General features: G+C 35.7%; 1 protein-coding gene across 15 annotated transcripts in view; it reads left to right on the plus strand.

Annotated features, from left to right (window-relative positions):
- Positions 1-27,889, plus strand: part of SYNE1 (spectrin repeat containing nuclear envelope protein 1) — a 290,444-nt gene that overhangs the window by 94,880 nt on the left and 167,675 nt on the right. For all 15 annotated transcript variants that reach the window (XM_088052487.1, XM_088052496.1, XM_088052500.1 and 12 more), the window contains exons 22-41: positions 1,044-1,208; positions 1,752-1,886; positions 2,683-2,841; positions 3,094-3,302; positions 3,590-3,698; positions 4,965-5,129; positions 7,040-7,207; positions 8,715-8,891; positions 10,160-10,300; positions 11,342-11,502; positions 14,275-14,425; positions 17,693-17,920; positions 18,460-18,558; positions 20,224-20,411; positions 20,515-20,638; positions 21,765-21,931; positions 23,173-23,326; positions 23,605-24,233; positions 24,817-24,996; positions 26,468-26,618. In XM_088052487.1, the coding sequence (XP_087908613.1) occupies positions 1,044-1,208; positions 1,752-1,886; positions 2,683-2,841; positions 3,094-3,302; positions 3,590-3,698; positions 4,965-5,129; positions 7,040-7,207; positions 8,715-8,891; positions 10,160-10,300; positions 11,342-11,502; positions 14,275-14,425; positions 17,693-17,920; positions 18,460-18,558; positions 20,224-20,411; positions 20,515-20,638; positions 21,765-21,931; positions 23,173-23,326; positions 23,605-24,233; positions 24,817-24,996; positions 26,468-26,618 (3,660 nt within the window). The remainder of the gene's footprint in view (positions 1-1,043; positions 1,209-1,751; positions 1,887-2,682; positions 2,842-3,093; positions 3,303-3,589; positions 3,699-4,964; positions 5,130-7,039; positions 7,208-8,714; positions 8,892-10,159; positions 10,301-11,341; positions 11,503-14,274; positions 14,426-17,692; positions 17,921-18,459; positions 18,559-20,223; positions 20,412-20,514; positions 20,639-21,764; positions 21,932-23,172; positions 23,327-23,604; positions 24,234-24,816; positions 24,997-26,467; positions 26,619-27,889) is intronic.

Genomic DNA, 27,889 nt, shown 5'->3' on the forward strand with positions numbered 1-27,889 from the left:
TTGTTGTAGCAAAAGCAGATGCACTTGGTAAATTTACCATGTTCAACATTATCTTCATTATCTATTACATTATCAACATTATCTATTCATCATCAGTTTAGATTAAGCTGGACTGTGGTTTATCTCTTTTTTTGTTAGAAAGTAGACCTATAAAATAGGGTATAATCATACGAAGTGTGGAATACCTGGAGTTAAAATACTGGAAACTGCCTTCATATAAAGTTTTCCATGTAAAGTTTTCCCTATACAATCCTATTACTATGCAGTTATTTTTATCAGAAAACTTTAAAAAGATTTAGCAAGATGTTTAAGTTGAGAACCTCAGGTTTGATTAGCTGGCTGGGTAAACTCACTAAAATTCCTTATGCTGAGCTTTGTGATCAGTGAGGATGGTGAAGTGGATATATAGTAAGCAGTGATTGAAGTGCAGTTGAGGTGCTGAACTGTTCATTTCTCCTGGTAAGTTTTCTTTACTTGCTCATGAAATTGGAACCACTGCATATTGCAGTGCATGGGGATGGACTAGGGTTGCAAAATGAGGATTTCAGCAACTAAACCACAAAATTTGCTGTCTTCTAAGTAGCTTTGTGCCTGGTTACTTATCTGACATTCTGGTGTGGTAATCATACAAACCTCTTCCAGGTCAGAAGAACTGTAGCACGGAACTGGCTGGATCTATCCTCACTTTGAGTCATGTTAGGGGAGGTAGTTTAATGCTAGGAAAAGTGAAATGCCAACCACCTGAGTACCAGGTGCTTTACATTTGAGAGCAGGCTTTAGGAAAGAAACTCACTAATCAAATGACAGAGGCATTCTGAAAATACCAGAGACATCTCGTCTACTAATTTTTATTTGAATGATGACATTAGCACAAACCTCAGTATGAAAAATTGGGAAGATGGGATCAGGAGAGGGAGAAGCATGGTGAAAAGCATATATTTAAATGAGTGACACAAATGAAATGCATGTTTTGTAAGGTCATGGTAAAAGAGAGCAAATAAAAGTGTGAAAGTGCCAGCTCATTTTCTTTGCTTGTGACTCAGAATATGGTCAGGAAAGCTGGTGAGTGGAGAAAAAACATAGAAGCAAATAGCCGTTTGATGAAGAAATTTGAGGAGTCAAGAGCAGAACTGGAGAAAGTAATACAGATTGCCAACTGTTGCTTAAAAGAAAAAGGAAATCCTGAAGAACTTCTCAGGAAACATAGCGTGAGTAAATTCTCTGACCTTCCTCATGGAAATCTTTGAGTGCATGACATAAAGGCCTACTTAATTCTGAAACTGATGTGGATTTCTTTCATGTGTAGAAGCTAAACAGATCAGATCAAATTAATGTTAATATTGAAAAACAAAAAGGAAAACGATCAGCTCACTTATTGATGTGAGATTGGATGTAAATAACCAGAGGGTGAAAAAACCTAGGGTGGGGTTTTCAGTAGAACCACTGACAATCTCACACATCCACTGCTCTTTTTCTTAGATTAATATCTGTTTCTATATTATAACCATAACTTATGCATGTAGCTTTGAAATGTATTCTTGTTAAAATACCATCTCAGTGTACTGGCTGAGAATAAATTAATTTGCTGGACTTTAAGTGTCTAGAAGTAGTTGTTTCCTTTATTCAAACATCAGTTCTTCAATGGAACACAAGTAACATTGAAACTTAGAGTGTGTATTAAGGAACTTCATGTTGGCATAATAATATCCAGCTTCATCTTCTCAGCTTCTCCCTTTCTGCCTCCACTTCAGGAATTTTTTAACCAGTTGGATCAGAGAGTTCTAAATGCCTTTCTGAAAGCGTGTGATGAACTTACTGATATCCTCCCAGAACAAGAGCAACACAGCCTGCAGGAAGCTGTGAGGAAACTCCATAGGCAGTGGAAGGTTAGTGGATGACATCTCTGGGTATTGTCAATCTTAGTTTTGGAAAGTATGACCTATATATTGAAAAAAAAATAAATTAAAGATAACAAAATAATTTGTATTTTTTGGCTTCTCATAGAATTGGAAAAAATATTTTACAATATTAGATACCTCTACACCTACAGATAGCCATTTGAAAAAAACCCAGTTAAGTAAATTCAAGAAATGTAATTATAAAACCTTATTTCTCCCCTGCTACATACAGCCATAATAATACCTGTGTGAAGAGGTGTTTACATTTTCTCCTTTATGCTGATGTTGGATAATTACAGTTACTTTCCTGACCAAACAAACAAATTTGTAAGACGTCAGGCCATCAGCCTAAATTGTGTCTTCTGCCAAAGACTAACAGCTGAACTAACTTTGCTCACCAGCTATGGAATTTTTTGCCTGCTGCAGCATGTTGCTGGTCAGAGTTGGAGTGATGGATAAGGGGTCTCACTAGCAAGCAGGCAGAAACCTCTGGAAGTAGTTGTGAATACTATTTTACAGGGGAAATGCTTGTTATGTCTTGCCAAGAATGAAGATGGCTCTGTGACATGCCTTATATACACACATTTTGGTGACAACTTATGAACTCTTGAGAAATCTAAGACATTGGTAACAAAGTGAACATGGACAAGCCTGTATTTGTTCATGGATATGCATGCTTTATTTTCTATATTATCAGGTTTTATACTATTTATTTGTAGAAGGTTTACACTGAAGTAGTGGGAGTAGTGTTTTATCTCTGTATTTCTTTATTGCCCCTGTGTAGGATCTTCAAACAGAAGCCCCATATCATTTGATCCACTTGAAAATTGAAGTACAGAAAAGCAAGTTCCTGGTGACAGTGGAGGAGTGCAAAGCTGAACTAGCTCGACAGAACAAGGTGTTAACAAGAGAAGGCAATGAAAGAATGATCAAGGAACACATGGTATGAGTTCCATGCCTCCATGGGGGCATTTACAGGAACACATTTCAATGTCAGTAATAAGCAGAAGTTCTGGGTAACTCTTCAGGCACCAAACTCTTTGTGTCCAGCTTATGTCAGATCAATTCTTGAGGTCTTTAACAACAACAACAACAAATTATTTTAGTTTAGTGGTTTATGAAAAATTTATGTATATGCTTTATGCTTTCTTCCAGTCTGTATTTCTATTGAATTTTCTGCTTTGTATCCCATCAGTTGTTCTTTGGTGATAAGGGATCTTACCACCTATGTGAGAAAAGGCTACAACGAATGGAAGAACTGTGCCAAAAGCTGCCAGTTTCTGATCCAGTGAGGGGTACATTGGAAAGCAGCCAGCGAATCCTGAAGGATCTGAAATCCCAGATAGACAGCACATACATGAAGCTAACAGAGCACTCAGACACCTGGAAGGGCTATAAGAGCAGGTGCCACCTCAATTCCTACCTGGGTCTTGCAGAGCCTTATGCATGGCTCTGCATATCACTCTGTGTGTCATCATAGATCAGTACCATAAGAAACAATGATACTGTGATTCTAGCTTCAAGTGGAAGACACTACTTTGTGTAGTAATTCCACAGATTATAGTGGGGCTTCAAGTGGATTTTATACCTTTTTGCCTACAATTAAGAGATCATTGTTTTGTGGTGGCAATTTTAGTCTAACTTTTTTTTTTTTTTTTTTTTTTTTTTAATCCTGTGATGTCTTATTTCAGATTTTCTGAATTGGAAAATTGGATTTCATCAACAGAAAGAGAGCTAAAGAAGATAAAGGAAAATGTTAACGATACTGCCAAATACAAGCAGTGTAAAGCATCTGTGGGGGTGAGCCCTTGGCTTATATTCTAACAAAGCTGTGGTCATTGCTACTGGGATTCTGGATAAAATTCTGCTCCAAAGTAGTGCAACTGTTTTACTAGAGAGACCACAGCTCTGTTGATCCCTGGTATTAAAAACATTACCTGGAGAAAGTTGCACCTTACAGCAAAATGTGACAGAAGTTCTTTTAACGGTTTAGAGAGTGACAGGTCCCTTTCCCTCTATATTTAGAACATTACAAATATAGGGGCAGATAGAAAAAATACTAGCCCCTCATCTCATTGCATGCAGTTAAAAGTGCTGCTCAAGAAAAGCAAAAATTTCTGGATTGCAGATTTTTGAGTGACCTTACATTTAATTACTTTCATGTAAGGATATTATCATAAAAATTCTCTTCTACAGTAGTGTAAGAGGGGAGGAAAAAATATTCTGCCATTCAGTTTTGGACTGGTGACTGGTAACAGAGTTACAGAGTAGCTCAAGATTGAGTTGGTTAGTTAAATTAGTTTTAGGAAATAATTTATTGTGTCAGTTGGGACTCAACCTTTCTGTTTTATTTAAATTCCACATACTAGGAGCACCTACATACTTTAGGTGTTTATGGGATTCATGAGCAGGTTATGAGTCTAATTAACACTATATTAACATTATTTCAAATATTATTAGGATGACATAAAACTGATAAACTGATAGATCCTTAGCTTAATGGGTGCTTCTGCTTCAAAAAGTCTCATTTACTCATGTAGTTTGACTTCTGCCAACATCTCATCAGCACTGCCAAAAAGATATAAATGAACTATAGGTTGAAAAGGTGTGTGGAAAAAAAGCAATTTAAATAGGAAAAAAATACACAAACATTATATTGAATAAAATTATATCTTTGGGAAAGTCAGAAACTCTGATTTAAATTGCAGCTAAGAAATATGGTCAATATATGGAAAATATATATATGGTACCTGCCATCTATCTATCTATCTATCTGTAAGTAAAAATGTTTGTGAGGGAAAAGTACTCCACTACCAACTAAAGAACAGACTAATTAGTAGTGGAGTAAAGTCTGTGGCAGAAGTGCAAAATTCTAGCCATTGACTCAAACAGAATCTGATAGGGTATGCAAATAGAAAAATACTACATTTCTAGTGTTTCAAGCTAAAGAAAAGTAGTATGTTTACACTATTGATTTTTGAACCGATGCCGTGAATATCAGGTATTGATGTACTTATTTTGTTTATTTGAAGAAAATATGTTTTGATTTTTTTTTTTTTCCTGTAGGAAATTAGGAAGCACATTCACAAGCATGGAGAAAATCACAGCTGGCTGAAATCTAGACTTGCTGTTTTGACTGCACTGTGTCCTGATTTGGAGGCCAAAGAGACAGAGGATGAGCTTTGTAAACTTTCCAATGACTTCAAGAGACTTCTGGATTTGCTGGCTGAGGTACAGTATGAGGGACACAAGAACTCTCCACTTACAGTGTGACATGAAATGACATCAATCATGGCTTCACAAGCACAAGTTCCCTGCTGCATTTTTTTAATTAAACTGCAAGCCTTCAGCAAGGAAAAATTAATCTGTACTCCATGGGTAGCAAAGCACTGAGAGTAGCAGGCAAAAAAGAAATGACATTATCATAGTTGGTCTTTTCCCTTTGCAGAATTGGAAAGTATCACAGTAAATGTTTCTGCAATCAAAATGTCCCTTTTTTTTAGCTTTCTTTAAATGAGTTTGTAGTGAACATTGTCAAAACCATATTGTACATCAGCTAGTGGATATAGAATTTCACTTTAATCATGATTTATCTTTTTTGCTGAAATAAAGCACTCTGAGGTTCTTTCTAATCACTGAGGGTATGTATCACATCCTGAACTTGCAGGAAAAGGCTGCAGTTCTCTGAGGCATAAATGAAAATGAGGTAATGTAACTGCAGAAATGATGGGAAATTTCTATCTCATAGCAAGCTAAACCTCTCAGAAACACTGACCCCTGGAGTTCTGTGGGCTCTCAGGGAACTTACTGCTTCACAGTTTATACAGTTAAAAGAAAAATCAGGTGAGACATACAACCTCTTGCACTTAAAAGGTGAAATAGACCCGCTTAAAAGAAAAAAAAAATGGCTCAGGAGGGAGCAAGAGTTCAGACTTCAAATTTCCTTTCTAATGTCAGTTCTTGTGGAGGCCTTCTAGGGAGTTTCAAATGTATAAAATTTCTGTGTATTTACTGAAAGTTCTCTAAATGTCTGTGGCATGAAAACTGTTTGGAAAGTTGGGCAAGAAATGTAATTTTCACCTGACTGTAAAAGGCTTAAGGTATTGTCTTTCTATGTTGTTGTTTTGGGGTGATTGTTGGAGATAAATCACTTGGTTTGGGTTTCCTTTAAAAGTTAGAACTAAAGGTAAGTTAAAGAGTAACTTAATGAGGGTAATATAAGAAAGTAAGAGGTAAAATCTATACTTGGTTTGAATCTTACAGCATAATATAAATGGCACTCTATATTATAGTTAAACAACTATTAATTCTTAGAAGTCTTAATACTATTTATAAAACTTGTTAATCAGATGGATGAAACTTTTTAGACAAGGGCTGATAGTGGGTATTGGCAGAGTTCAACAATAGCTTTGGAGACTAAAAACTAAATGTTTGTATAACAGGGAAGTAAATGGCTTGAGTTCAAATGACTCTCCAAAGTAAAAAGGAAAGGAACACGAAAAAGAAAAAGAAAAGGAAAAGAATCTAAAATAGTTTATGATTAAAACCTCAAAACGCAGAAACTATTTGATGCCTGAGAGTCAGCTATCTGTATTTAGCTGAAACACACAAATAGAGAAGAACTTTCTGATACGTTTAATGGATATACCTCTTTCTTTATAAAATTCTGCAAGCTGAGACTGTATACTGCACCACACTGAAATCCATAAACCAGGGTAATTCAGCACTCCAATGTATTTGTGATTCACCAAAACACTGCTCAAGACAGTCCAAATGGCAGCAAAATTTTTTTGTATGTTGAGTAGTGCAGGTGTTTTGGAACCTGGGTCAGCCTGCAAGAATAGGAGAGTGTGAGTTTTCTAAGTGATCCCCAGTGAGTAGCTGTCACAGATGGCTATTTGTCATATGGTAGTGTAACAGGGAGTATGTTTGAACAAGGCAAAGGTTTCCCCAGTCACATTTTAAGTCTAAAGACACTTTTTCAATGTGAAATTAAAGGTGTCAAAAGTGCCGGAGATAAAAATGCTTTAAATACAAAAATTTTACTGTATTTTTGAAAGCATATTCCAAATATATATGTACCCTTAAAATAATAGATGTGTCTTTCAACATGAAATACTTAATGTTATCTGTGATATTAGATTGAAAATACCTTAGGTGCTGTTGGAGACTGTGTCCAGTACAAAGAAGAAGTTAAAAGTGCAATTGAAGAGTTAATCAGCAACTCTAAAGAAGTCCAAGCAGAGGCTGAAAAGATCCTGGATACAGAAAGTTTATTACAAGCTCAGCAATTACTGCTTCATCATCAGGTAGGGCAATTACTCCTGTCCATATCCCTTTTTTTTTTAAAGACTAATTTATGTAATTACAAAATTTTGTTATGTCCATTAATATGTCTTTATATTTAAACTTGAAAGAGTTAAAAAGGAAACAGTCCTGTACGACCTAGAATTTATTTCTTTAAATGAAAAATGTTTTCAGAATATTTTAAACATTAATTGTCCACTTTTATTTCATATGAGTTTTTGGGACACAAAACACTGAAAACCAAGATTCCTTCACTTTAAATTTTGCGTGTGTGCTCTGCAAATATGTAGAGTCTCCCTTTTTACCTTTTTATAGCTTGAATTTCAGATTCAGTCATGGTAAATTAGGCACAATTCTGGCTTTGGATGTTTCTCTATTTTAGCAGTTTGATATGGCTCCAACCCTAAATAATGAAGGGAAGGTGTAGCTCTAGTCTTATCTCCTGTTCTGGTAGCTATTTTTGTGACAGATGGGCCTCCATTCTGTAGGAGTAGAACAGGAGATTCTTTTATGCACTGATAATGGGATCAAAACATCTACAGGCTACAGTAATAACCAATGGCATGGCTTGCATACAGCAAGAATCATGGCTTTTAAGGCCAAATATGGGAAAAAAACTTTCTGAGCTGCTCAAAGCTAATAAGAATAGGAAAAAAATTACTGCCAATGTTTGGGCATTACTGAAGTTTTTTATGTTAACATCTATTTCTGTGGAGTCAGACAGCTTAGTTCTGACCAATCACTACTATGTCTTACCTGTGTCTTATCTAAACTCTTTGGGGTTAATAAGCACTATTGTATGTGTTAACGTTTCTATTCATTCTTTAAACACTCTGCATTCTTTATCCATTTTAGGAGAGGTAGTAGAAATAGTTAACTTCTCCTTGAGCTCTTTTTCATTGTATGGAGTCTACCAAGGCAGAAACAGATTTTGACAGACTTGAAGGTACCCAGAATAGAATTGAGCTAGTTGTGAGTTTACCTTGCAAGGCTGGCTGGGTCAGGCATGTTAAAGAGGAGAGAGGATGTATTTTGAGTTTCTGATAGTGCTATAAATCAAAAGCACTGCCAGGACAGTTACACAACTTAGCCCACCCTGCTGCTCTCTAGTAAGGCTGATATATTGCTTTATTCATTCTGAGGCTCCAAACTGTGCCTCAGGAGTGTGCAGAGCAGACCTGGATTCAGTCATGAGGAACACATGCACCTGTGACTCCTGCTGTGGCTGCTCAACTGCTGAAGCTTCTGCTTTCTGAAGTATGCTTGGGATTAATGGCCACATTTTCACTCTTTCTCACATGCACATATCAAAAAAGGCAGCATTTGCCATTTTGGAAGCTAGGGTGTGTACTTGATGAGTATGAGACTCTCGAGAATCCTTGCCTCAGTTTATCTCTTTGTCTGTTATTCTCATTGCATACCCCTGCAACAACAGAAAGGGGCTGCATTGTGCCAGTTTCCCAAAGGGGATAAAAAGTCTAATCAATCCTGTTGGGTGGATCCTTGTAGCAAAGGACAAGGCGACTCCGTGCAAAAAGGCAAGATGTGCAAAAGCAGATTTCCCAAGCCAAGCGGTTGCAGATTGAAGGTGGACTGCCCAGCACAGTACGAGAGGATTTGCAAAAGTTAGAGGGAACATTGGAGAACATGCAGCAGACTATGGAGAAACGGGAGGAGCAGCTGCAGGTGGGTGGTTTGCTCATGGAAATGAGACCTCATGCTTACTCTTTCCTTATTATCTTTTTTTAAAGTTAGTAACCCCCAAATTTTTTTAATATCAAAAAACTGAACTCATTTTCTCACCTCTGACTCTTGGTCCTTGGGGTTTTCATGATCAGTACCTCTGTGAAAACTTCTTGAAGCTGTATACCTCTTAAATAATAAAGAAATAGTATTCTATCTAAGTCCAAGCCATTCAGACATAATAATTAACAGTTTTAAAAAATTTATCTGTGAACTTATTTTTAGATGTCTCTTTTCAGGTTACTAAAGATGACATTGCTCTTTAGTTGAGTGTCCTTAGGCTGGCTATTAGGTTAATAACACCTGATGTGTTATACACATACAACTATCATGTGAAATACATGCTGTGATCCTAAATTTAAAGAAGGAAGGAGAAAGTCACAGGGGAATCAAATGGATTGCTTCAGTTGTATAGCTAAGCATGGACTGAACTGGGATTAGAATTTATAGCTTCTTGCACCTGTATGTGATTTGCTCTTTACATGTTTCTAAGCAGAATGTTAATCCAAATGGCCATTATTCCATGCAAATGTTTAAAGTCACCAAAATTATTTTCCATGAGAAAACACAAGATGAGAAACACAATCAATAAACTTCAAATAACTTCTTGATATAAGCACTTACTACCAAAACACTTTTTTTTTTTCTCTAAAATTCCCAAATGTAAAGTCTTAATCTGTTCTTCAGAATCAAAAAAATAATTGTTTAAGCTGTCACAGTTCTTGTGACTTGTCATTAAATGCTGTAGGTTAATCAAAAGTATGCATTATCAGAAAAGAGCAAATAGGTCCTTATGTGTGATTTTCCTATGAGTAGGGATTTTCTTCTATCATTTTACTGTAATTTATTTCATTAAAGAACTAGAAAATCCTTTTGATATTTTTGACTACTTGTCACCCAAAGTCTCTGCATGTATTACCTTAGATTTCTTACAGGACATTCACATATAAGATTTAAATATTACTGGCAGCATAGAGAACAGTGCTTTTTTAGCACAGCATAATATGAATCAGCAAACATTCAAGGAAAAAGTTTTATTTGGTTTAGAAGAGTTTCATCTACTCAATGTTGGGTAGATGGCTTCACAGGAAAATTATTTATTTTGTGTCAAGGCTTTATTTTTTTTCCTTTTCAGTAATGTACAAGGAAAATCTCATTTTCTTCCCTTTGATCTTGTGTTCCTTTTTTGGTTTTGTTTGTCTGTTTTTTAGGTCACAATAAATAAATGGGAGCAGTTTGAAAGAGACAAAGAAACAGTAGTAAAGTATCTCAATCAAGCAAGCTCTGTACTTGAACGTATCTTAAACTTTAGCAGTTTAGAGAGCCTCTCCTCAGAACTGGATCAGACAAAGGTACTGACTGTGTGAAATGCAGGAACTGAGGTATCTCTCTGCCTTGCCTGTCAATATGGGCTGAGTGCATTGCCTTCAATCTTTGCATGGTTTCCCATTAATGCCAATGCAAGTTGCATATACAGATGAGAGACTGCATAAACTTTTTAGAGGTAAAAAGTCATTTTGTGAAAAAAAAAACCCAACAAAAAAACCACAAAAAACAACACATGAAGGATTTCTCAAAGTCTGCATCTGAAGCATATGTATGAAAGTTAATATTATTTTGAGGACTTCACATTTTATGCTCAATAATCATCTATGCTGGTAATCCAGTGTGGAGCACTGGCATGACAACATTATTAGGGTGCATTTTGGCAAGGTTGTGTGGAATGTGATAAATAGCACTCTTAGCCCTGAGGGGAAAAAGGAGAAATGTCTACCCCATGGACAAAAGCCATAACATGCCATTTGCCCTTAGTAACACAGAATTATCCTTGCCCATTTTATTTTCTGTTACAGAAGTAATAACAGTGCCTGAGTGCCATGGTTTACACACTGCTGTTAACCTTTGATGAAGCCAATAATAAATTATACCTACCTTGATTATGCTCAGCATTGATTGTTCTGGTGTGTGGGTATAATGTTTGTGACAGAAAATAATTGCTAAATGAAGTGAAAATACAAAATATGAGTTACTGCAAAATCCACTTGATAAATTCTGGGATGTAAAAATTAATTAAAGATTTATATTATCTTCTGCAATGCAAAAATAAATTTCTTGAAGAGCTACAGAAGAGACTTCCACTTTTTGAGTTAAAAACCTTTGCACATACAGTGTCCCTTGATAAATTTAATTCAATCTAGTTTGTTCAAATGGACTTTTCTTAAATGCAACATGAAATTAACTTTCTTCTGAGATTGTTTTTATGTATTTGCACATTCAGAATATGCATATAGGACATGGGTACTTTTTTCCCACCATAAACGTTGAGGAAAAATACTTCTTGTGTAAATATATTAAACTCTATAGTTGTATTAATACATCTTGCATCCTTACAGGAACTTTCTAAACAAACAGAAGCAATGGCAGTACAGGCTGAGAATTTGGTGAAGAATTCCTCTGAGATACAGCTTGGTTCAAAGAACAAGCAGTCCCTTCAGCATCAGGCAAAATCAATCCAAGAACAAGTGAAAAAAGTGGAAGTTACTCTTGAAGAAGAGTACGTTCTTAACAAGTCCTAATATTTATTAGATTGTATCAGATTTCTAGACTACCTTGTCAGCATTTTGTGTTGTCTCATCAGCTCTGTCATTTACTGCTTTCTCTGGCATAGTAACCAAGTTATGGTACGAAATATGTCAAAAGAGTGTGTGCAAACAAACAAATTATTTTAATTATACGTAGTTCATTAAAGTTAGTTACATTTAACATGTCACTTATCTTTAAGCCCCAGTCTTGTGAAGAAGGGATAATTGAGCTCATTCTTGAGGTACTGAATTCTTTTGGAAAGAAAAATCTCAGAGTATTATAGCAGCACATTTACCACATTTGCCTCATTTTTCAGTATTCCACTTTCTTTATAGGAGTGTCAAGAAGTGCCTTCGTCTTAGCTGAATGCCCAGATTGTGTTTCACGGGCAATATCAAAAGCTGCTTCTCCTGCCAAAAAACACAAAGGCATAATTTTCCAGATTTTGTTTAAAAATGAAAGGTTTAAACTCCAAGGAAAACTTGAAAAATATTTGTAGCTTTTTGTATTTGTAAAAAATTCTTCCCTTCTCTCAAGTAAGAAATTCAGTTATTGAACTTGTTACTCAAATTCAGACTCTTGCTACTCTCATTTTATCCCTACACATTGAATGTATGTATGAAATCAATATTTTTGCATACACTAGATCTGATACACAGGTCATAGATACCTGTACCATTTATATTTTGTCTTATTGGAATTACTCTCTAGAATATTTTGCTGTATAAGATTAAGCAGGTTACCATCACCTTGAACAGAATATGAGCAAAAGGCAGTGCCAAAATAATTGGAGGTTGTTTTTTTTTCCTCAGAATGACCACTGTTATGGTAATCAGATTTTAATTTAGTGTTATCTTCTTCCTGATGTGAAACAACAGCTATAAACTAGAACAACTAGCCTGAGCAGCAAATGAGAGTCTGACCATTTATGTAATGCTTTCTCCAGCATGAAGTGCTAGAGTAATTTTCAAATTCTACAATCTCTTACTAAATACTTTGCACTTCATTTTCTCCACTATTAGAGAGGAAGCTAGTGTGATTTTTCAACCTAAGGAAGTTGCCCGTCTAGCAATGAATATTTACTTTTTAAATAAAGTAACCTATTTTTAAATAAAAGTCATCATTGATATACCCTTTTAACGTAGATATGAAATAGGTTTCGGTTGAATGTGTGGATTATACAGAATGTCTGTGGTAGTGTGACAGATAATAAAAAGCTAAATACCTTCTGTAAAAGATACAAATGCATACAACTATCTATAGGGTATCTACAGAACTCATAGTAAGTGTGTAAGAGTTACTTTTTAAGTTGCATCATCAATAAAAAATTTGGCCGAGTAATTTAAAGTGAATTTATTCCAGACTCATAAGTTACATAGGATGCCAGTGAACAGGAAAAGGAGAAAAAAGTTTGAGCAGCTCTCCACAGTCAGCTGCTGTAACAACTTAGCCCATCTGTTTTCCAAGGAGATCATGCAGAGCTGTACAGTGTGTTTGGGATTATATTCTTCACAGTCTGTGGCTTTCTTAAAGAAACTCCAACGAAGGCATACAACTGCAGTTGTGCCACTAATTTGGTCCCTCGATTCTGATTTCCAGCTGTATTTTTATGAGCTGGACTTGAATTAAATATTTTTGCACATTATTTTCCTACAAATAACTTGAATTTGCATACACTCTTATCAGTAAATGGCTGTTGACATTCCTATTTTTTTTTTTTAATTTTGAAAATAAATAAGAAAAAATGAAAACGCCATTTTACATTTTTAGTCTACATCTTTTCTTAAAGCTTCCTCTAGCTTTAATGAGGGGGGAAAAAAGTTAAAAACTTTTTACCATGGAATGGTTTTTAGGCTTTATTTAGAAGGAAAATGTATTTTGAAATTTTGTAATATTCAAACTTTTATGATGAAACTTTAATATTTTCAGTGAAATATAAAATGTGTGTTTTGCAAGCAATGTGCAGGGCCTACATTAGCACTGGTTTCAATTACTTGAAAGGAGCAGAAACTTGTATACTGGAAGTTAATGCAGTTAGGCCTGGTATAATAGCCTCACTTGTGACAAAAAAGAGGGGCTTTGTTTGCAATCCTAGGCATTGAAAAATCAGTCATAATCTGTCTCTGTTTAACATACCTATAATGTAAAACTGCTAACTCTGAGGGAGTTGAGTCACATGTGTTGTTAATTCTTTGGCTTGATGTGAAATCATTGCCACAGCAAACACCAACTTCCTATAGGAGGGGGAAATTGCTGTTATAAAAAACAAGATCAATAAAGCAGTCAAGCACTGGTGACTGTGTGTATGTCCACATTTCACTGGTTTTAATCATTCTAGGGACTAAATTATGAATATTTGTGCACTCAGTTATCTAAATATTTAGATTTCTGATGTAATCATCATTCCATATTATTTCATATAAACTTCATCCTGTTGATGTTCCTTTTCCTTTCTTTTCCTGCTATGATGAGATTCTTGTACAGCTGATGAATAAAGCTGTACTTTCTTTTACCTCTCAATGTCCCCTATATCGCTAACGCATTTGATTGACTTTTGGTGTGTGGTCTAAGAGCACGTTCTCCATGTTTGAATTTAGATGCACAACTTGATCCTCTAAAATGAGAACTTTTTAAAATGACCCTCCTGTAGATTGAATAAGTTCCATTTTTATTTTAGCAAGAATATGGGCAGCTTCATTATATTAAACTGTTTATTCTCTCTAATTGATTTGGTCAATTTTAGTATTAAAAGCATGGAAATGGTGAAAAACAAGTGGGATCATTTTGGCAATAATTTTGAAGCTCTGTCCATCTGGATAGCTGAACAAGAAAAAGAACTGGAAACTTTGGAAACATCTTCATCTCCTTTGGACATACAGATCAGCCAAATCAAGGTGATTAGTTCTTGTTGTGTTTAGTATTAAAAGCCCATTTAGCTGTTATTTTGCTAGAGGCCAAATGAGAAAAGAGACATTTTACGTGTTTCAAGAGTACCATGACGAAATGACAGCACATTTTATACATGAGTATACCAAACAGTAAGGTCCTATATAAACTAAAGGAAAATTCTTACAGGCTACCTTCGCTTTTGGTGTTTACCTTCCATGTATGAAGTCTTTGTGTGTATGGTTAGAAACATAATTTATACCATTCTGATTTTTAGAGTAATCTCAACAAAGCAGCTACATAAATACAAGTTGGGGTTTTTTTTAAAACATACACCAGCTAGTTGCTATTGAACTTGATTTTAATCTTGCAAGCTAAAGGTATAACTTGATTTATGTATCTTTTATGCTGAATTAATAAAGAAACTATTGCTCTTGGTAGCTTGAAAACCTACTAATCTACATTTACTGTGATTGTATTTGCACTGTCTTCACTTCTGTGTATGTTCATGTAGTTACAGAGTGGTTTAGTTTCAAATTGCTGACTGAGGTGCATATTGTCTCCAAGCATTGCTTTTCAAGGGCTGACTTTGTATCCTTCCACTAATGAAAATGTACCTTCTCTGGAAATGGCGTGTTTCTTAGGGTACAGAGTTTTTCAATAGGCAGTGCACTGTTGCCATTTTCTTTTTTCTTTGACCTACTTGTTCTTCAGGAGGTGCACAGGTGTGCAGCTGCTTGCAGACCAGCTTGACACTATTTCCAAAGGATCCTATTAGGCACTTGTTTCATGTGACAGAAACAGTTTATTAACAGATTTTCCTGTTCTTAGTTTGTTCACAACTTTACAAAGACTAAATAAATAAAATCTATTTACTTCATCAGTGAAGAACAATACAATGCTTGAATTCTTGCTTCATCATCACAGCAATTTAAAAACAGTTTCCTTATGAAATAATATGTATTCACTTATTCTACTGGCATATATTATAGTGTTGTCTTGCTTTTCAGTAATTAGTGGATGGGATTCCAGTGATTAAGACAGAAAATAAGTGCACCAAATGATGCTAATATTGCATTACAATGTGTTAGTTCTTGTCTGTCTAAATGGAGCCTTATTAAGCCCCACTAGCCTATTCCAACCAAGTTCCCAGAAAGGTTGTTCCTCACTATAGATGCAGATAAGCAGTGATTTTTACACTGCATTGAAAGTTTCTGAAAATTCCATCTTAATTCTTATACATTTAAACACCATGGTCAGCAGATGATGTTTATGAACACCTGAGTGCACAGACATAAAACATAAAATCCTCCTCATAAGGCATGGGGTATATCATTGTACCTCAGGTGAACTGATGAGCTTTATGAGCTGTGATATGTGAAACGCATCATCTCACCTCCAATGCATGGACATAGCGGGAGATCTGCTTCAGCAGCATTGCTTTGTGCCAGATTTTGAAGAATTTCTGTTTTGTTGTAAGTTTCCTGATGAGCTACCTTGTGTCACAACACTAATCAGCATACTTAGTACATAATTTCTACTACACCACATTAGTAAGGAACATTTCAACATAGGGCAAATGACAAAAATATAGTGTGCTTCTTGATACCTTTGGCTGACCAGATAAAAAGCCTGATGTCAGCTGAATGTAATTATCCTGCATGGTGGTGGTGATATTCTACTTTTGGTGACGCTGATTGCAAAGCCCCAGTGACTTCAGCAGAGCCAGATTTTCACCTACACATTTCTCTGAAATTCCTGGTGGAACAAAATGACAGTTATCACAAGTAGTTACCATTGGTGGCAGACCCAGTGCGAGTTTGAAAGCCTCAATTATCCACCTTCTTTTATGTAACTGAGTGAATTTAACAGAATAGCGTAGGAGTGAGAAAGCACTGCCTCATTTGTATCTGCTGCATTGTTAGATAATTTCAGCTTCAGGGCTGCAAATCCAGTATTTTTCCTCAGCAACATATTCTCATGCAAAAAAAAAAAAGATATTTTATAATCCAAATTAATTCAGAATATATTGCATAAAGAGAAACTATAAATTCTTATAGCACCACTTTTTTTTTTTTTTCTGACAGTCGCCCTGCTAATTTTTGACTGAATGTTGCAGTAAGCCACTCCTGAGCTTTATAATGGCTTTAGAAGGAAGAGATTTGTATCACAATTATATTAGAAGCTGGGCACTACCTGTGTTTTGAGAGTGCATTTTCAAGAAAGTTTTTGGTTGTTTTCATGTACATATGTATCCTTAAAGTTTTTCTATCTGAAAATGCTATTGCCTTTTTCAATTTCAAAGAACTCACTTGGATCTTTCAAATCTCTCCCAATGGGTGCCTTCTATTGCTTTTGAGAACTCTGTGGACATGATACATCAGCAGTAATTTTAAAAAAAGCCTGTTGTGGGAAAAAAGTTCATTCCAAGTTCATTGGTGCCAACTGAATAAATAGCCACTGAATGAGAAACACTATAAGTTTCTTTTTTGGATGATGTAGCTGCCAAGTTTGCCTCTAATTTGTAATAAGACAAATGCAAAATAATAGGAGACAGTTGCTGAAATGTAAAGCCGCTGCAAGTTTGTCTTTATGCATTTACTAATTGAGGTACAGGACAGATAAAAATTGCCAAAAAACATTATCACCATTGTTTCATGGTTTCCTATTTACACTGTAATGTGGTTCTTTATTTAATCTTCTGCCTAAGGGCACGCTCATGATCTAATTTAATTTATCCATTATTATACCTTTTAAATTAGAAAATTAAAACAATCTCTACTGTTTTCTAGTCATGGCATGTTTTATTTGGTAAGTGCTTGAAAACGTATTAAATGTAACTAACCAACTGTTAGAGTTTAGTTCCTTGACAGTACTTTTTCAGTGACACAGTCATGTTTTTCCATCTGTTTATTTTTAATCTTGAAGAGAATTGTGTACTACCTTCCTGTGACATAAGAGGTGCTAAAATATGAACCATCTTGTCTGCTTGAAAATATGCACCTCAACCAATTCTAATTGCTCTTCACACATTGGTTCTAGGGCAGTCAGTATTTCAAACCTTTTCCAGTGATAGTTTCAAAAAGAAAAGTGGTATTTACAGGTCATATTAAAGACTATGGTAACTAGTTATTTCAAGTGGTCAATGAACTCTCCTCTCATGTAATTTTTTGATGAAGGATGTTGGTAGCACAGAGAAAAAAAAGGAGTTGGAATTTTTTTTTAAATAATTATAAATTTATTTTCAATCATTTTTCTACTGCTTTACATTTTAGGTTATTAATAAAGAGATAGAAGGTAAAATAACTGGAATCTCAAATCTAGAAGAAGAAGCCAAGTCTTTTTCCCAGTTTGTTACCTCTGGAGAACGTGCACATATAAAAGCCAAACTGGCTCAGGTCAAAAGGTATTGGGAAGAACTAAGAGATCATGCACAGAGACTGGAAGGAACAATCACAGGGAATGCATCAGCACAGCAGAAATATGAAGAAAGTCTTAAACAGGTAGACTATGAAAAATTTAATGGATTGTTTGCAGCAATTTATAGAATTATTCTATATTTTTCTAAAATTGACTATAAAATGCACATTATAAAAGAATGGACTAAAATAAATAAGTGTATTTGTGAGGGAATTGCAAAACCTAGATACATAAATCTGTGCTTTGAATTACCTAAAAGGCAGTTTCAGAAGACAGTAATATATACACATTCAAAAAAACTATGTTGTCTTCTAGAAAGTCTATGTGATTCTCCTGGATATTGCACAGTTGAGCCATATCCATACTTCTTATAAACACTTTTAACTTCATTCTTTGGTTGATAGAAGGTTGTAAAGAAAATAATTTAAATATTATTATTGTTTCAGCTGGGAGGAATTGAGCACTGTTAGCATCTTTTATGTTCAAAAGGCACTCAGCACTACAAGGCTTAGGATATAAAATTCTCTTAGCAGCAAACATGTAAAAGATGTTATTTAAAGAATCATTTATGTAATTCCTGATGGTTTTAGCTTCTGGTTTGCCTTTTTTTTTTTTCACATAGGTGCAGCAGTCAGTGTCTGAATTTGAAGCCAAGCTTGCTGAGCCTCTCACGTCGTGCTCTTCGGCAGCAGCAACATACGCAGCCCTTCAGGACTGCACGGTGAGCATGTGGCCAGCTGTTCCTGGCACTGAGTCCAGGGACACGGTGTCACACTCACCCCCTTCCAGGAATGCCAGTAACCCCCAGAGCAGGGGCTGCCCCCTGCCACACAGCTCAGGGCGAAGGCAGAAGCAGGCAAGGGCTGCCTGTCTGTGTGAGCAGCTTCAGGGGAGGCTTAAGTACTTCCTCAATTATTTCTTGTCACCGTTTCAGACAAGATTTGAAAGAAAGCCTAAAAGTACAACTTAATCCTTCAAGTTATTGGTTTTGACTTTATGCTTCTAAAACATTATGAAAAACAAGAGACAAGAAACAAGTCTTTTACATATTTTTCCTCTAAGGTTTTCATGAAACTTGGATTTTGGTATAGGTAACCCTGTGATGAAAGAAAATATGTCCTTGGAAGTAATTTTTCTTGGGCAGTGAAGAGACTGGACAGAGTTACAACTTAGAAACTTTTATCTGTAATTCTAGGAATCCATGGGTATTTGGATATTTGGTTCAGTCCATTACAAAAGGAAAACAAATACTGGATTGGTATTCAAAATACAAATAATCCAATCTCAGGGAATTTGGTGTAGTATTTTTGTTTGTAAGTTCTGATATGTTTTTTCAACTATAATAATTGCCTTTCTTTCTACGAAAATATTACAAAAGATTTAGTCATCTTGTTCTTGCAGTAAAATGCATATAATGTCTTCTGAACTCTGCTTGTAAAGGGACCTTGTCTGCTTCAAAAAAAGCTTGATGCTAGTTGAGGAAAAGTATTTTGCATATGGGGGAATTTATTCATACAGCACTTGCAATCATCATTTTTATTGACTTTTAAACATTATGAATGTGCTGAGTGTGCTGTTATAATGTCTTGTTCTCTTTAGGGAATCATGATGATTAAGTATCTTGATGATTAAGTATCAGCAGCTTGTTCCTGTATAATTCACATTTTGTCCTTTATATGATTTCTTGTAATTATAACAATTAACTATTGTTGTTACTTTTGCACAGCTGTGAGTTGGAACTTTTGTGATCTTAAATCTGTTTCATTTTCTGCTTTTCTAACTCACTGTGCTACATTTCAGTCATTTTCATATGGACAAGTCTCCCAGCTTTCTAGAAACAGCAAGACTGGAAAATGTAGTTAACATTAGATGTCACTTCTATGAAAAGACCCTTTAGGTAAAGCTGATGGAAATTCCAAATAGCTCTTCCATACTTCTCCCATGTCGGGACATTGGTTGCAAGTCCAGCAGCCCTCACCTCTTGGAGTGAGGTTTTGAGTTTACTCTGTATAAATTAGAGCAACTCTTAGACAGACATGAGGGAATTTCAAGCTTTTTCCTGAATTTGGAACATTGTCCTACATGGATGATGCTGTGTCGTATGCCCATGCAGGAGATCTGACTCTTTTTGCAGAGACTTTTCCCTTTAGCACTATTCCTAGGGAAGTCTTTTGTCACTACAATCTAGTTCATTAGTATGCTGGGGACACAGGTACCTAGGGTGGACCTGAGCAATATCTAAGCTATGAAGTGACTTCATGATCTGGTGGATGTAGCATTGCTTCAAACTTATGAGTAGAACTAGAGAACTTTTCCCACCATTGTTACCATAATTCTGTTGTTTATGTGTGTGACTTCTTTTTTTTTTTTTTTGCATGTTCACTAGGACCTTTGTCATACTGTGGAAAAACTGAGCAACCCTCTGGCCTCTCTCTCAGCCGGTGTCCGAAAGGTGTCCAACAAAGAAAAAGCTGCTCAAGAGGTCACAGCATTACAGCAGAAATATGAAAAAGTGCTGGAAAGTGCTAAGGAGAAACAGAGCTTATTAGAGAATCTTCTTGCTCAGTGGCAGAAGTGAGTAAACTCTCACATCTGTTGTGATGGACACAGTGACTTTCTTGGTCAGTGTGTGAGGCTGAGAGGATGACTTAGTAACTCTAGGTTGTGATTTTGCTAGGCAGGAGAAGGAGCTGTCTGCCTTCTTGGCCTGGTTGGAGGGGTGTGAAGCTACAGGCAGGCCCTCAGAGCAGTATGTTTCTGCTGACAGAATTAAGCTGGAAGGTGAACTGCAGGCACTGCAGGTATGTTTCAACTGAAATACTGTCCTCCTCCATTTTCCGGTGTATTTATGTGTCTTTTAAAGCAATGAATTACTCAGTTCTAATCTGACAAGTCAATTGATCCTGGGCTTTGTAAATCTCCTACGAGGTATTACATTATCACTTGCTATTTCTCAATGACTTTACTATTACTTTTAACTATAATATGCCAGCTAAAGAAAAAAAAAGGAGCCTTGGTATATCCTATTATCTCTCAAGGAAGGACATTGTTAGAAGATCCTTTCTCTAGAGAAATTCATTTATTAAGCAATACTTCTTTTCTTTTGTTTTTGCATGTGAGAAAAGGCTCTCAGACTGAAAAATGCTCAAAGGTTTTGAAATCACAATGGAAGTCTGATTTCTGATTTTTTTTTTCAAACACAAGACTTTCATCCTCTTCATTATGCCTTCCCTTTGAATTTTTGCCATTTGTTTTTAGATTGGTATGAAGCAGTTGGTTAAATGTAGCATCTTTTATACCTTCCTTGAAGCCAAATAGTCCAAGTTGCCAGTTTTAAATATTACTGAAGAAAAGGAAAATTAATTGAGGGGTTGGGGTTTTGTTGTTGTTGTTGTTGAGTGGTTTGTGGTTTTTTGGGGGGATTAGTTTGCTGTTTGGTTGCTTGTTATTGGGGTTTTTTTGTTTGTTTTTGGTTTTTTTTGGGGGGGGTTGGGTTTTTGTTTTTTGTTGTTGTTGGTTTGGGGGGTTTTATTGTTTGGTTTTTGTTTTTGTTTCTGCTTTGTTTGGACCAGTTTGCAACATTTCTTCACAATCCTCTTGCTGCACACAAAATCTGTTGCAAAACTTGCTGTCAATTTTAACCACTGCCATCATACAGTAGAGCTGTATGGGAAAGTCACACTTTGTCCTAAAGGACAGAAAAAGACCAACTTTGATGAATCCCTACTGAATTTATCTGTCTGAGAGATGCTGAGTACCTGCTTGTCCCAATAGGCCTCAATTCCTCCAAGGATTTGACTCTGATCACTCACTTGACTCAAAGTACTGTACTGGAAATTTGCAGCTGTTTTTTCATTAGTTTTTGTCACATTGCATAATATGGTGCCATGCTTAATCTAAAAGTTTTTCATTCCATTGTTATCCCAGGATTTGCGAGCAGATATTGAGTCCCATACTTCAGTCTATGAGAGCCTTTTACAGTTAAATGAGTCGTTATTTCCAACAGCTTCAAAGCACTGTGTGAAAACAATAAAAGAAAAATTTGAAGAGCTGGATGAAAGATGGAAAGCTTTACCACAAATTGTTGATAAAAGGTTTGTGCTTCAGAATGTTTTTCACATGTTAAAGTAACCAATATCCAGATGAGGAAGCCCAATCCCAAACCGTATTTTTTGAAGTATCACCATTAGGAAGACAAAGGTTTTAGATCAGTACCAATCCCTGAACTCCCAGGAATGGGGGATGGAAAATCCCACACATTTTTGATGCTTTCTTTTTATATGCACTCCCTGTATTTTTTTGGTAGAAGAGTCTGTTTGAAGGAGTGTGGGGCAGGAAATGAAGGCAATGCTGCATTTCCTCAGTTACAATTTCCCAAGTAAATTTCAAAATCTCTAATGATCTGTTCTTGATTGTTTCAGTTATATGCTTTATCTTATGCAAAGTCACACTATGGTATTTTTAAACTCACTTTGAAATTCTAATTTGCCATAAATACTATAAATGCTCAGTTGTTAGGCTGCTGGCTCATGTTAAGCTCAGAAAAACTGTCTCCTTTTTTCTCCTGTTTCAAACTGTATGTTATCATGTATTTAGTTTTCGATTCTTTCTGTGATGAACACACATATTTTACTATTTGTAATGTAGCTTAAATAATAGATCTTGACTGATGTCGCAGTCTTCTAGGTTTGTCAATATACTTGTTTTACAATATAATGATTTTCTGCATGTTGAAAACTAGGTGGAGAAATTTCTAAAGGAAATGGGAAGGTAAATGACAAGGTTTTTTCTAAGGTCAAGGTTTAGACTTGGTACTTAGGTACTTAGTTCTGCTGAGTACTCCTTTGGACACATTATTCTTTTGAATTGCATTCCTCTGGTCAGGCTTTACCCTTGCTTACTTTCAGTGAAAGCTGAACATGAAATTCCTCACCCCCAGCCTAAATTCATGAGACACTTACCTTAATTCAGGGTTTCAGAAGATAGGCAATAATTACTATGACTGAAAATCAAAGTTTAGCTTCCCTCAGTAGCATTGTTTTTGCTGGGATTACACCCATAAAGAAAATTTGAAGAACATACCTTGGTTTTTTGGGGTACCTCTAACAGTTGATATAAATAAAAGAGTAGAAACAGGAAAGATCTAAAGGTGTTTTCAAATGTTATGTTATTCCCCAGAAATAAAAAAAAAACAATATGGCAAACTAAAGTAGTATTTCCTACTTTCCTTGCATCTGGCATTGATTTTAATGCTGGCCAGTCAGCTGTGGGTTTGATTATGGGAAGTGATTAAATTGCATCAAGTGCTTTCATATTTACATCTGACATTCTATAGGATCAACTTCCTACAATCACTTGTTGCTGAGCATGGGCAGTTTGATGAGCTCCTGCTCAGGTTTTCAGACTGGATTAAGCAATTTCTTGCTGAACTACAAGCCACTTCAGAGATAAGCACAGCTGATCAACAACTAGCTGCATCTCACAATAAGGTAAACTTTTGGATGTAAATATTAAAGACGGAGAAATTGTACAGTGCATTTGGCTAAATACTCATCTAGAACTAGCAAGTAATTTATTTGTTTGAAGACCAATATGTTGTTGCAGTCACATACAGACTTCTGTTGAGAATTATAAAGAAAATTTTATCACTGAACTATTCCCACTAAAAACCCCTCGGTAGTACTTGTTTCGCTCATAAATTTAGTATTAAAATGTTTCCTGAGTTGTTATTTGAAGAAGAAAGCCCTATTTTCTTTCTTTCCCATAGAACCACTCAATGGAAGTTGAAAGTAAGAAACAGGAGTTACAACGTCTGAAGGAGCATGTAGAGAAATTGGGTTCTTTCAGCAGCCCAGAGGACCAGCAGACATTGCAGGGAAAGACTGAAGATTGCTTTCAGATCTTTCAGGAGGCATGTCAAATAACTAGCCAAAGACAGGATGCCCTGGATCAGTTGCAAGTATTCCTGGAGCTCCACAGTGCTGCATCAGGAGTGCTCCACCAGCTGAGGCAGACAGTGGAGAAAACAGGAAATATGGATAAAGCTAAGTCTGAATTACTGGAGAAGGAACTCAATGGTGTCATTAAGGATCTTAACAAGTTGGAATCTGATGCTGTCAGTTTGGATGGTTCCCTTACTAAGGCTCAGTATCATCTGAAGCACAGCATTTCTGGGCAGAGGACCTCCTGCAGGGCTGTGGTAGATAACCTGGGTGTGGAACTGGAGGCAGTTCAAAATCTGCTGGGAACCAAACAAAGTGAGGCAGAAGCTCTTGGAGCCTTGCAAAGATCTTTCATGGAGCGTAAAGAGCAGTTACTGAAGAGCATTGAGGATACTGAGGAAAAAGCTGACAAGGAGGGCCTGAAGGAGACAACACTACAAGCCCTCCAGCAAAGGTAAAATCATTGTCACTTTCACACTTGATTGCAATCTCTAGACCTTTTATGCTTCACTTGAGGCATGTGTGCATTTTCTGCCCAGGTACTTTACTTCTTGCCAACCATATGTATCTACTTAATTAAATTTTGTAAGCGGACTACTTGGATGCACAAAACACTAAGCAAGTCCTGCAAATCTTTTATATTGAAAGAACAGTCATGAAAGTCTATGTCTCAAAAATATATTTTGCGCAAATGAATCTAATATCCAAGCAGCTACTAGAAATCCCATATAACATAACTATCTCTACCTTGCAGAACTGAAGATTTTACATGGGATGATGGAATTAAAAACACTTACTGTAATAAAGTATTAATCTGAATATCTGAGTATATTTCCAGGTGACTGTTTGAGGGGGAGGTACATACATATCTGTATGATTTTATAGCAGTATTGTATCAGAAAAATCACATTCTGAGCCCAGTTTAGCAGAAAAAAAAAAACAAAAAACCAGCCAAATTCCTATATTGTAGGAAATGTTAGGGGGAAAAAAAATACAGCAAAGATGAGTAAATTTGAAACTAGTCTTTTAACTTGCAGATTGAGGATCTTTAACCAGATAGATGAAGAATTGAATTCTCACCAGCATGAACTCCAGTGGCTCATGGACAAAGCAAAACAAATAGCTCAAAAAGATATCACACTTGCTCCTGAGATTGACAAAGAGATAAATCGCTTAGAATCTCTGTGGAAGGACACCAAGAAAGCTATACATGAAAAGTAAGTAGATTTTTAGCTTAAGCTAAGAAAGGAGAAGATGGAGAAAGAAACACAGTTATTACATGTAATATTTTCTTGCTGTATTAGTTACAGTGAAAAGCAGGGCTTGTAGTTTAAATAGTTAGTAGAAGAGGAGAACACATAGTTAACATGTATTTGAGTATGAGTATTTGTACCAGTTGTACTTAGACTATAAATAAAGCCACAGATAGGTCCTCAGTACAGTATGACAGATATATATTTTATTACCTACATCCTATATTGTATGTTATTATTTTCTGAAAGATAAGAATTCTCCACTGAATTTTCACAGTCACTCTAGCTGGCACATATTCTCCTTATTTATTGCATAAATTTTCATTCTTTATTGGTTATGTGTTTCTGACAGTTCTATATTCAGTGGTCCTAAATAATTTTTAAATTTAAGTATTTCTGTCTGCCTAAAGAAACAGGTTTATAATAATCATTAGTATATAATCAGTTACACTGTTTGTATATGACACATGATCAGATGATCAGTTTTGTCAATGAAAGTTGATTACTAAAGAAGCTAAAGAAACTAGAGAAAGTTTTATCATACCCTTTTCTTTATCTTAACTAGCACACAATCATCTTTAAAGAAAACTAGCAGTGTTTTCTCTATTATATAGACACAGTTTTAGACCCTCCTGAACCCACTTGTTTTGGAGAGTTCTTTGGAGCATTCAGAGACAGGTCCTAAAACAGTTGCTCCTCTTTTTTGACAATGTCATGTTTCCCAAAATCCTTTAATTGAAATGCATTGTTTTACAAATAAACTTTGCATATATCCAAAGTGTCAGTTTTGCTTCTCTCTCTTCAGTATAGACACCAGGAATGGATTGAATAGGGTTTTTTCCACTGTCCATTGCCTGAGCATAAATAAGTTCTCCTAGAGAGAGGGTGGAAAAAAAATTAGGCTTGCTTTTAGCAGGCTAATTTATTCTCAGTAGAAGGGAGGTAAGTTGAATATAACATTTTAGTCCCAAAAGCATGCATCTGACAATTAGAGGACAAAACAGACAGATCTAACTATGCATTGCTTTAGTCTTTATTTCTGATTCTTTTTATCCAAAAAATATTCCATGGTAAAAAACCAAGTTTTTTTAAAAAATGAACTGTGAGTGGCACAATCATTATAATGTAGTTTTCAGTCAAAAAGATGCTAAACTTAGGAACTGAGAAGCTTGAATTTCAGTTTCAGTCTTTCTTTTGCTGAAGTCAGTTGCTTTAGTATTTGATATATTTGAGATGGCAATTCACATTCATGTCTCTTCAGTAAGATGTTTTGTGATGGATCAACAGTGATCTGTAAACCCAAAATATTAATATTTCTTTGGCTGCAATGTTTAGCACTGCATCCTGTTTTTCCCATGATGAATTGCTATGTCATGTTCTCTGTCCTTCAGAAACATGACAGCAAGTGGTACTAACACAGCTTTTCATATTACAGAAAGGAGCAGTCCTGTGTTCTGATTGATCTGATGAAGGAATATCAGAGCTTGAAGTCAACAGTAATGAAAGTCATAGACTGTGCTAACAGTGCTTCTCTAACCAAATCCATATGGAAGGATCATGAAGATGTCAGGCGGACATTATCAAAGGTAGTGACACCTATTTTCCTTCGAGGAGTTTTAATGAGGTGGTTTTTTTTATTAAATGGATTTTTTTGTTTTAAAGATGCCCTTGAACTGTGTTTAAAGCTCCTTGAATTTACTGTCAAATCTTGTCACACTGACATTCAGAGTTTTAATTGTACTGATTATGATGAGGAAAGAATATAGGCCTTTTTTTTGCATCTTGGTGAGATCTATCAATCTGCTGTTAATGGAAATGTTAATGGTTAATGTTCTTAATACATGGAAAGCATAAGTGGAAAATAGTAGAAAGCTTTTTATATGAAATACATCGAGAATATATTCCTATCATAGTATGAAAGGATAGTTCTAGTCTACATACTTCAATATTTTTCTATATTGGGTAAATTTTGGAATAGATAAAAGGCCACAAAGGAACATGAATTGCACACATTTCTGATGTGTGTAATTTTTATATCTGTCTCTTTCCCTAAGAGGACTTCTGTCATGGTGTGTAATGTTGATACTAGCCATTGAGCAGAGATAAGGTATTTGGATCCCTACATTGTATTAATTTCACTGTATTGTATTTCAAAAATACTAAATTCTGATGTCCCTCAGCCTTCCAGGATAAACAGTTCTGAGTTAAATTCTTTCTATTCCTTTGGAGGGTAATTTAATTTGGAAGCCTATTGAGCTCTTGATTCAAAATATTTTAGTCAGATCTGTATAAACCTTAATCTAAACTGTACATATTTATGGCCTCTTTCTAATAGACGTCTTAAAAGAACAAAAAGCCAGAACAGAGCTCACCTGTCCAAAAAAGAGCTTCATGTAACTTCCACATCATTTCTTTGAGACTTGGGCTGAAGAGAATTCCCTGCTGCAGCAGTGGCCACATCTAGGCCTGAAGAAGCTTGAGTGCAATAATTGCTTTGGCCATACTGCAGATTTTTGTTAATACTGCTCTCTAGTACTTGCTGTAGAAAAAAGCAAAAGATTCTTACTGTGATCCATTCTCAGCATCTTACCTTTTCAATGAAAATATCATAAAGATTTCCCTATGCCTAGCCTTGCAAACCTACTAGCCCTGAAGATTTTGTCTAGTTCCTTCCAGAACACATCTACACTTATGTTTTCCACAATGTCTGGAAGTAGTGATGGGGTTTTTAATTCTAAATTTTATTTGCAACACCTCTGTTTACCTTGCTATAACTTCTGAAGAAATTATTCAATGATGAAGAATGGAAAGGTGAATAAAAAAAAATGAAATTTACTTAAGTCCAGAAAACATCTGG

Source organism: Pseudopodoces humilis, chromosome 3 (assembly GCF_049639895.1).
Source record: "Pseudopodoces humilis isolate 2021_Gansu_Grassland_sample_001 chromosome 3, ASM4963989v1, whole genome shotgun sequence".
NCBI lineage: Eukaryota > Metazoa > Chordata > Aves > Passeriformes > Paridae > Pseudopodoces > Pseudopodoces humilis.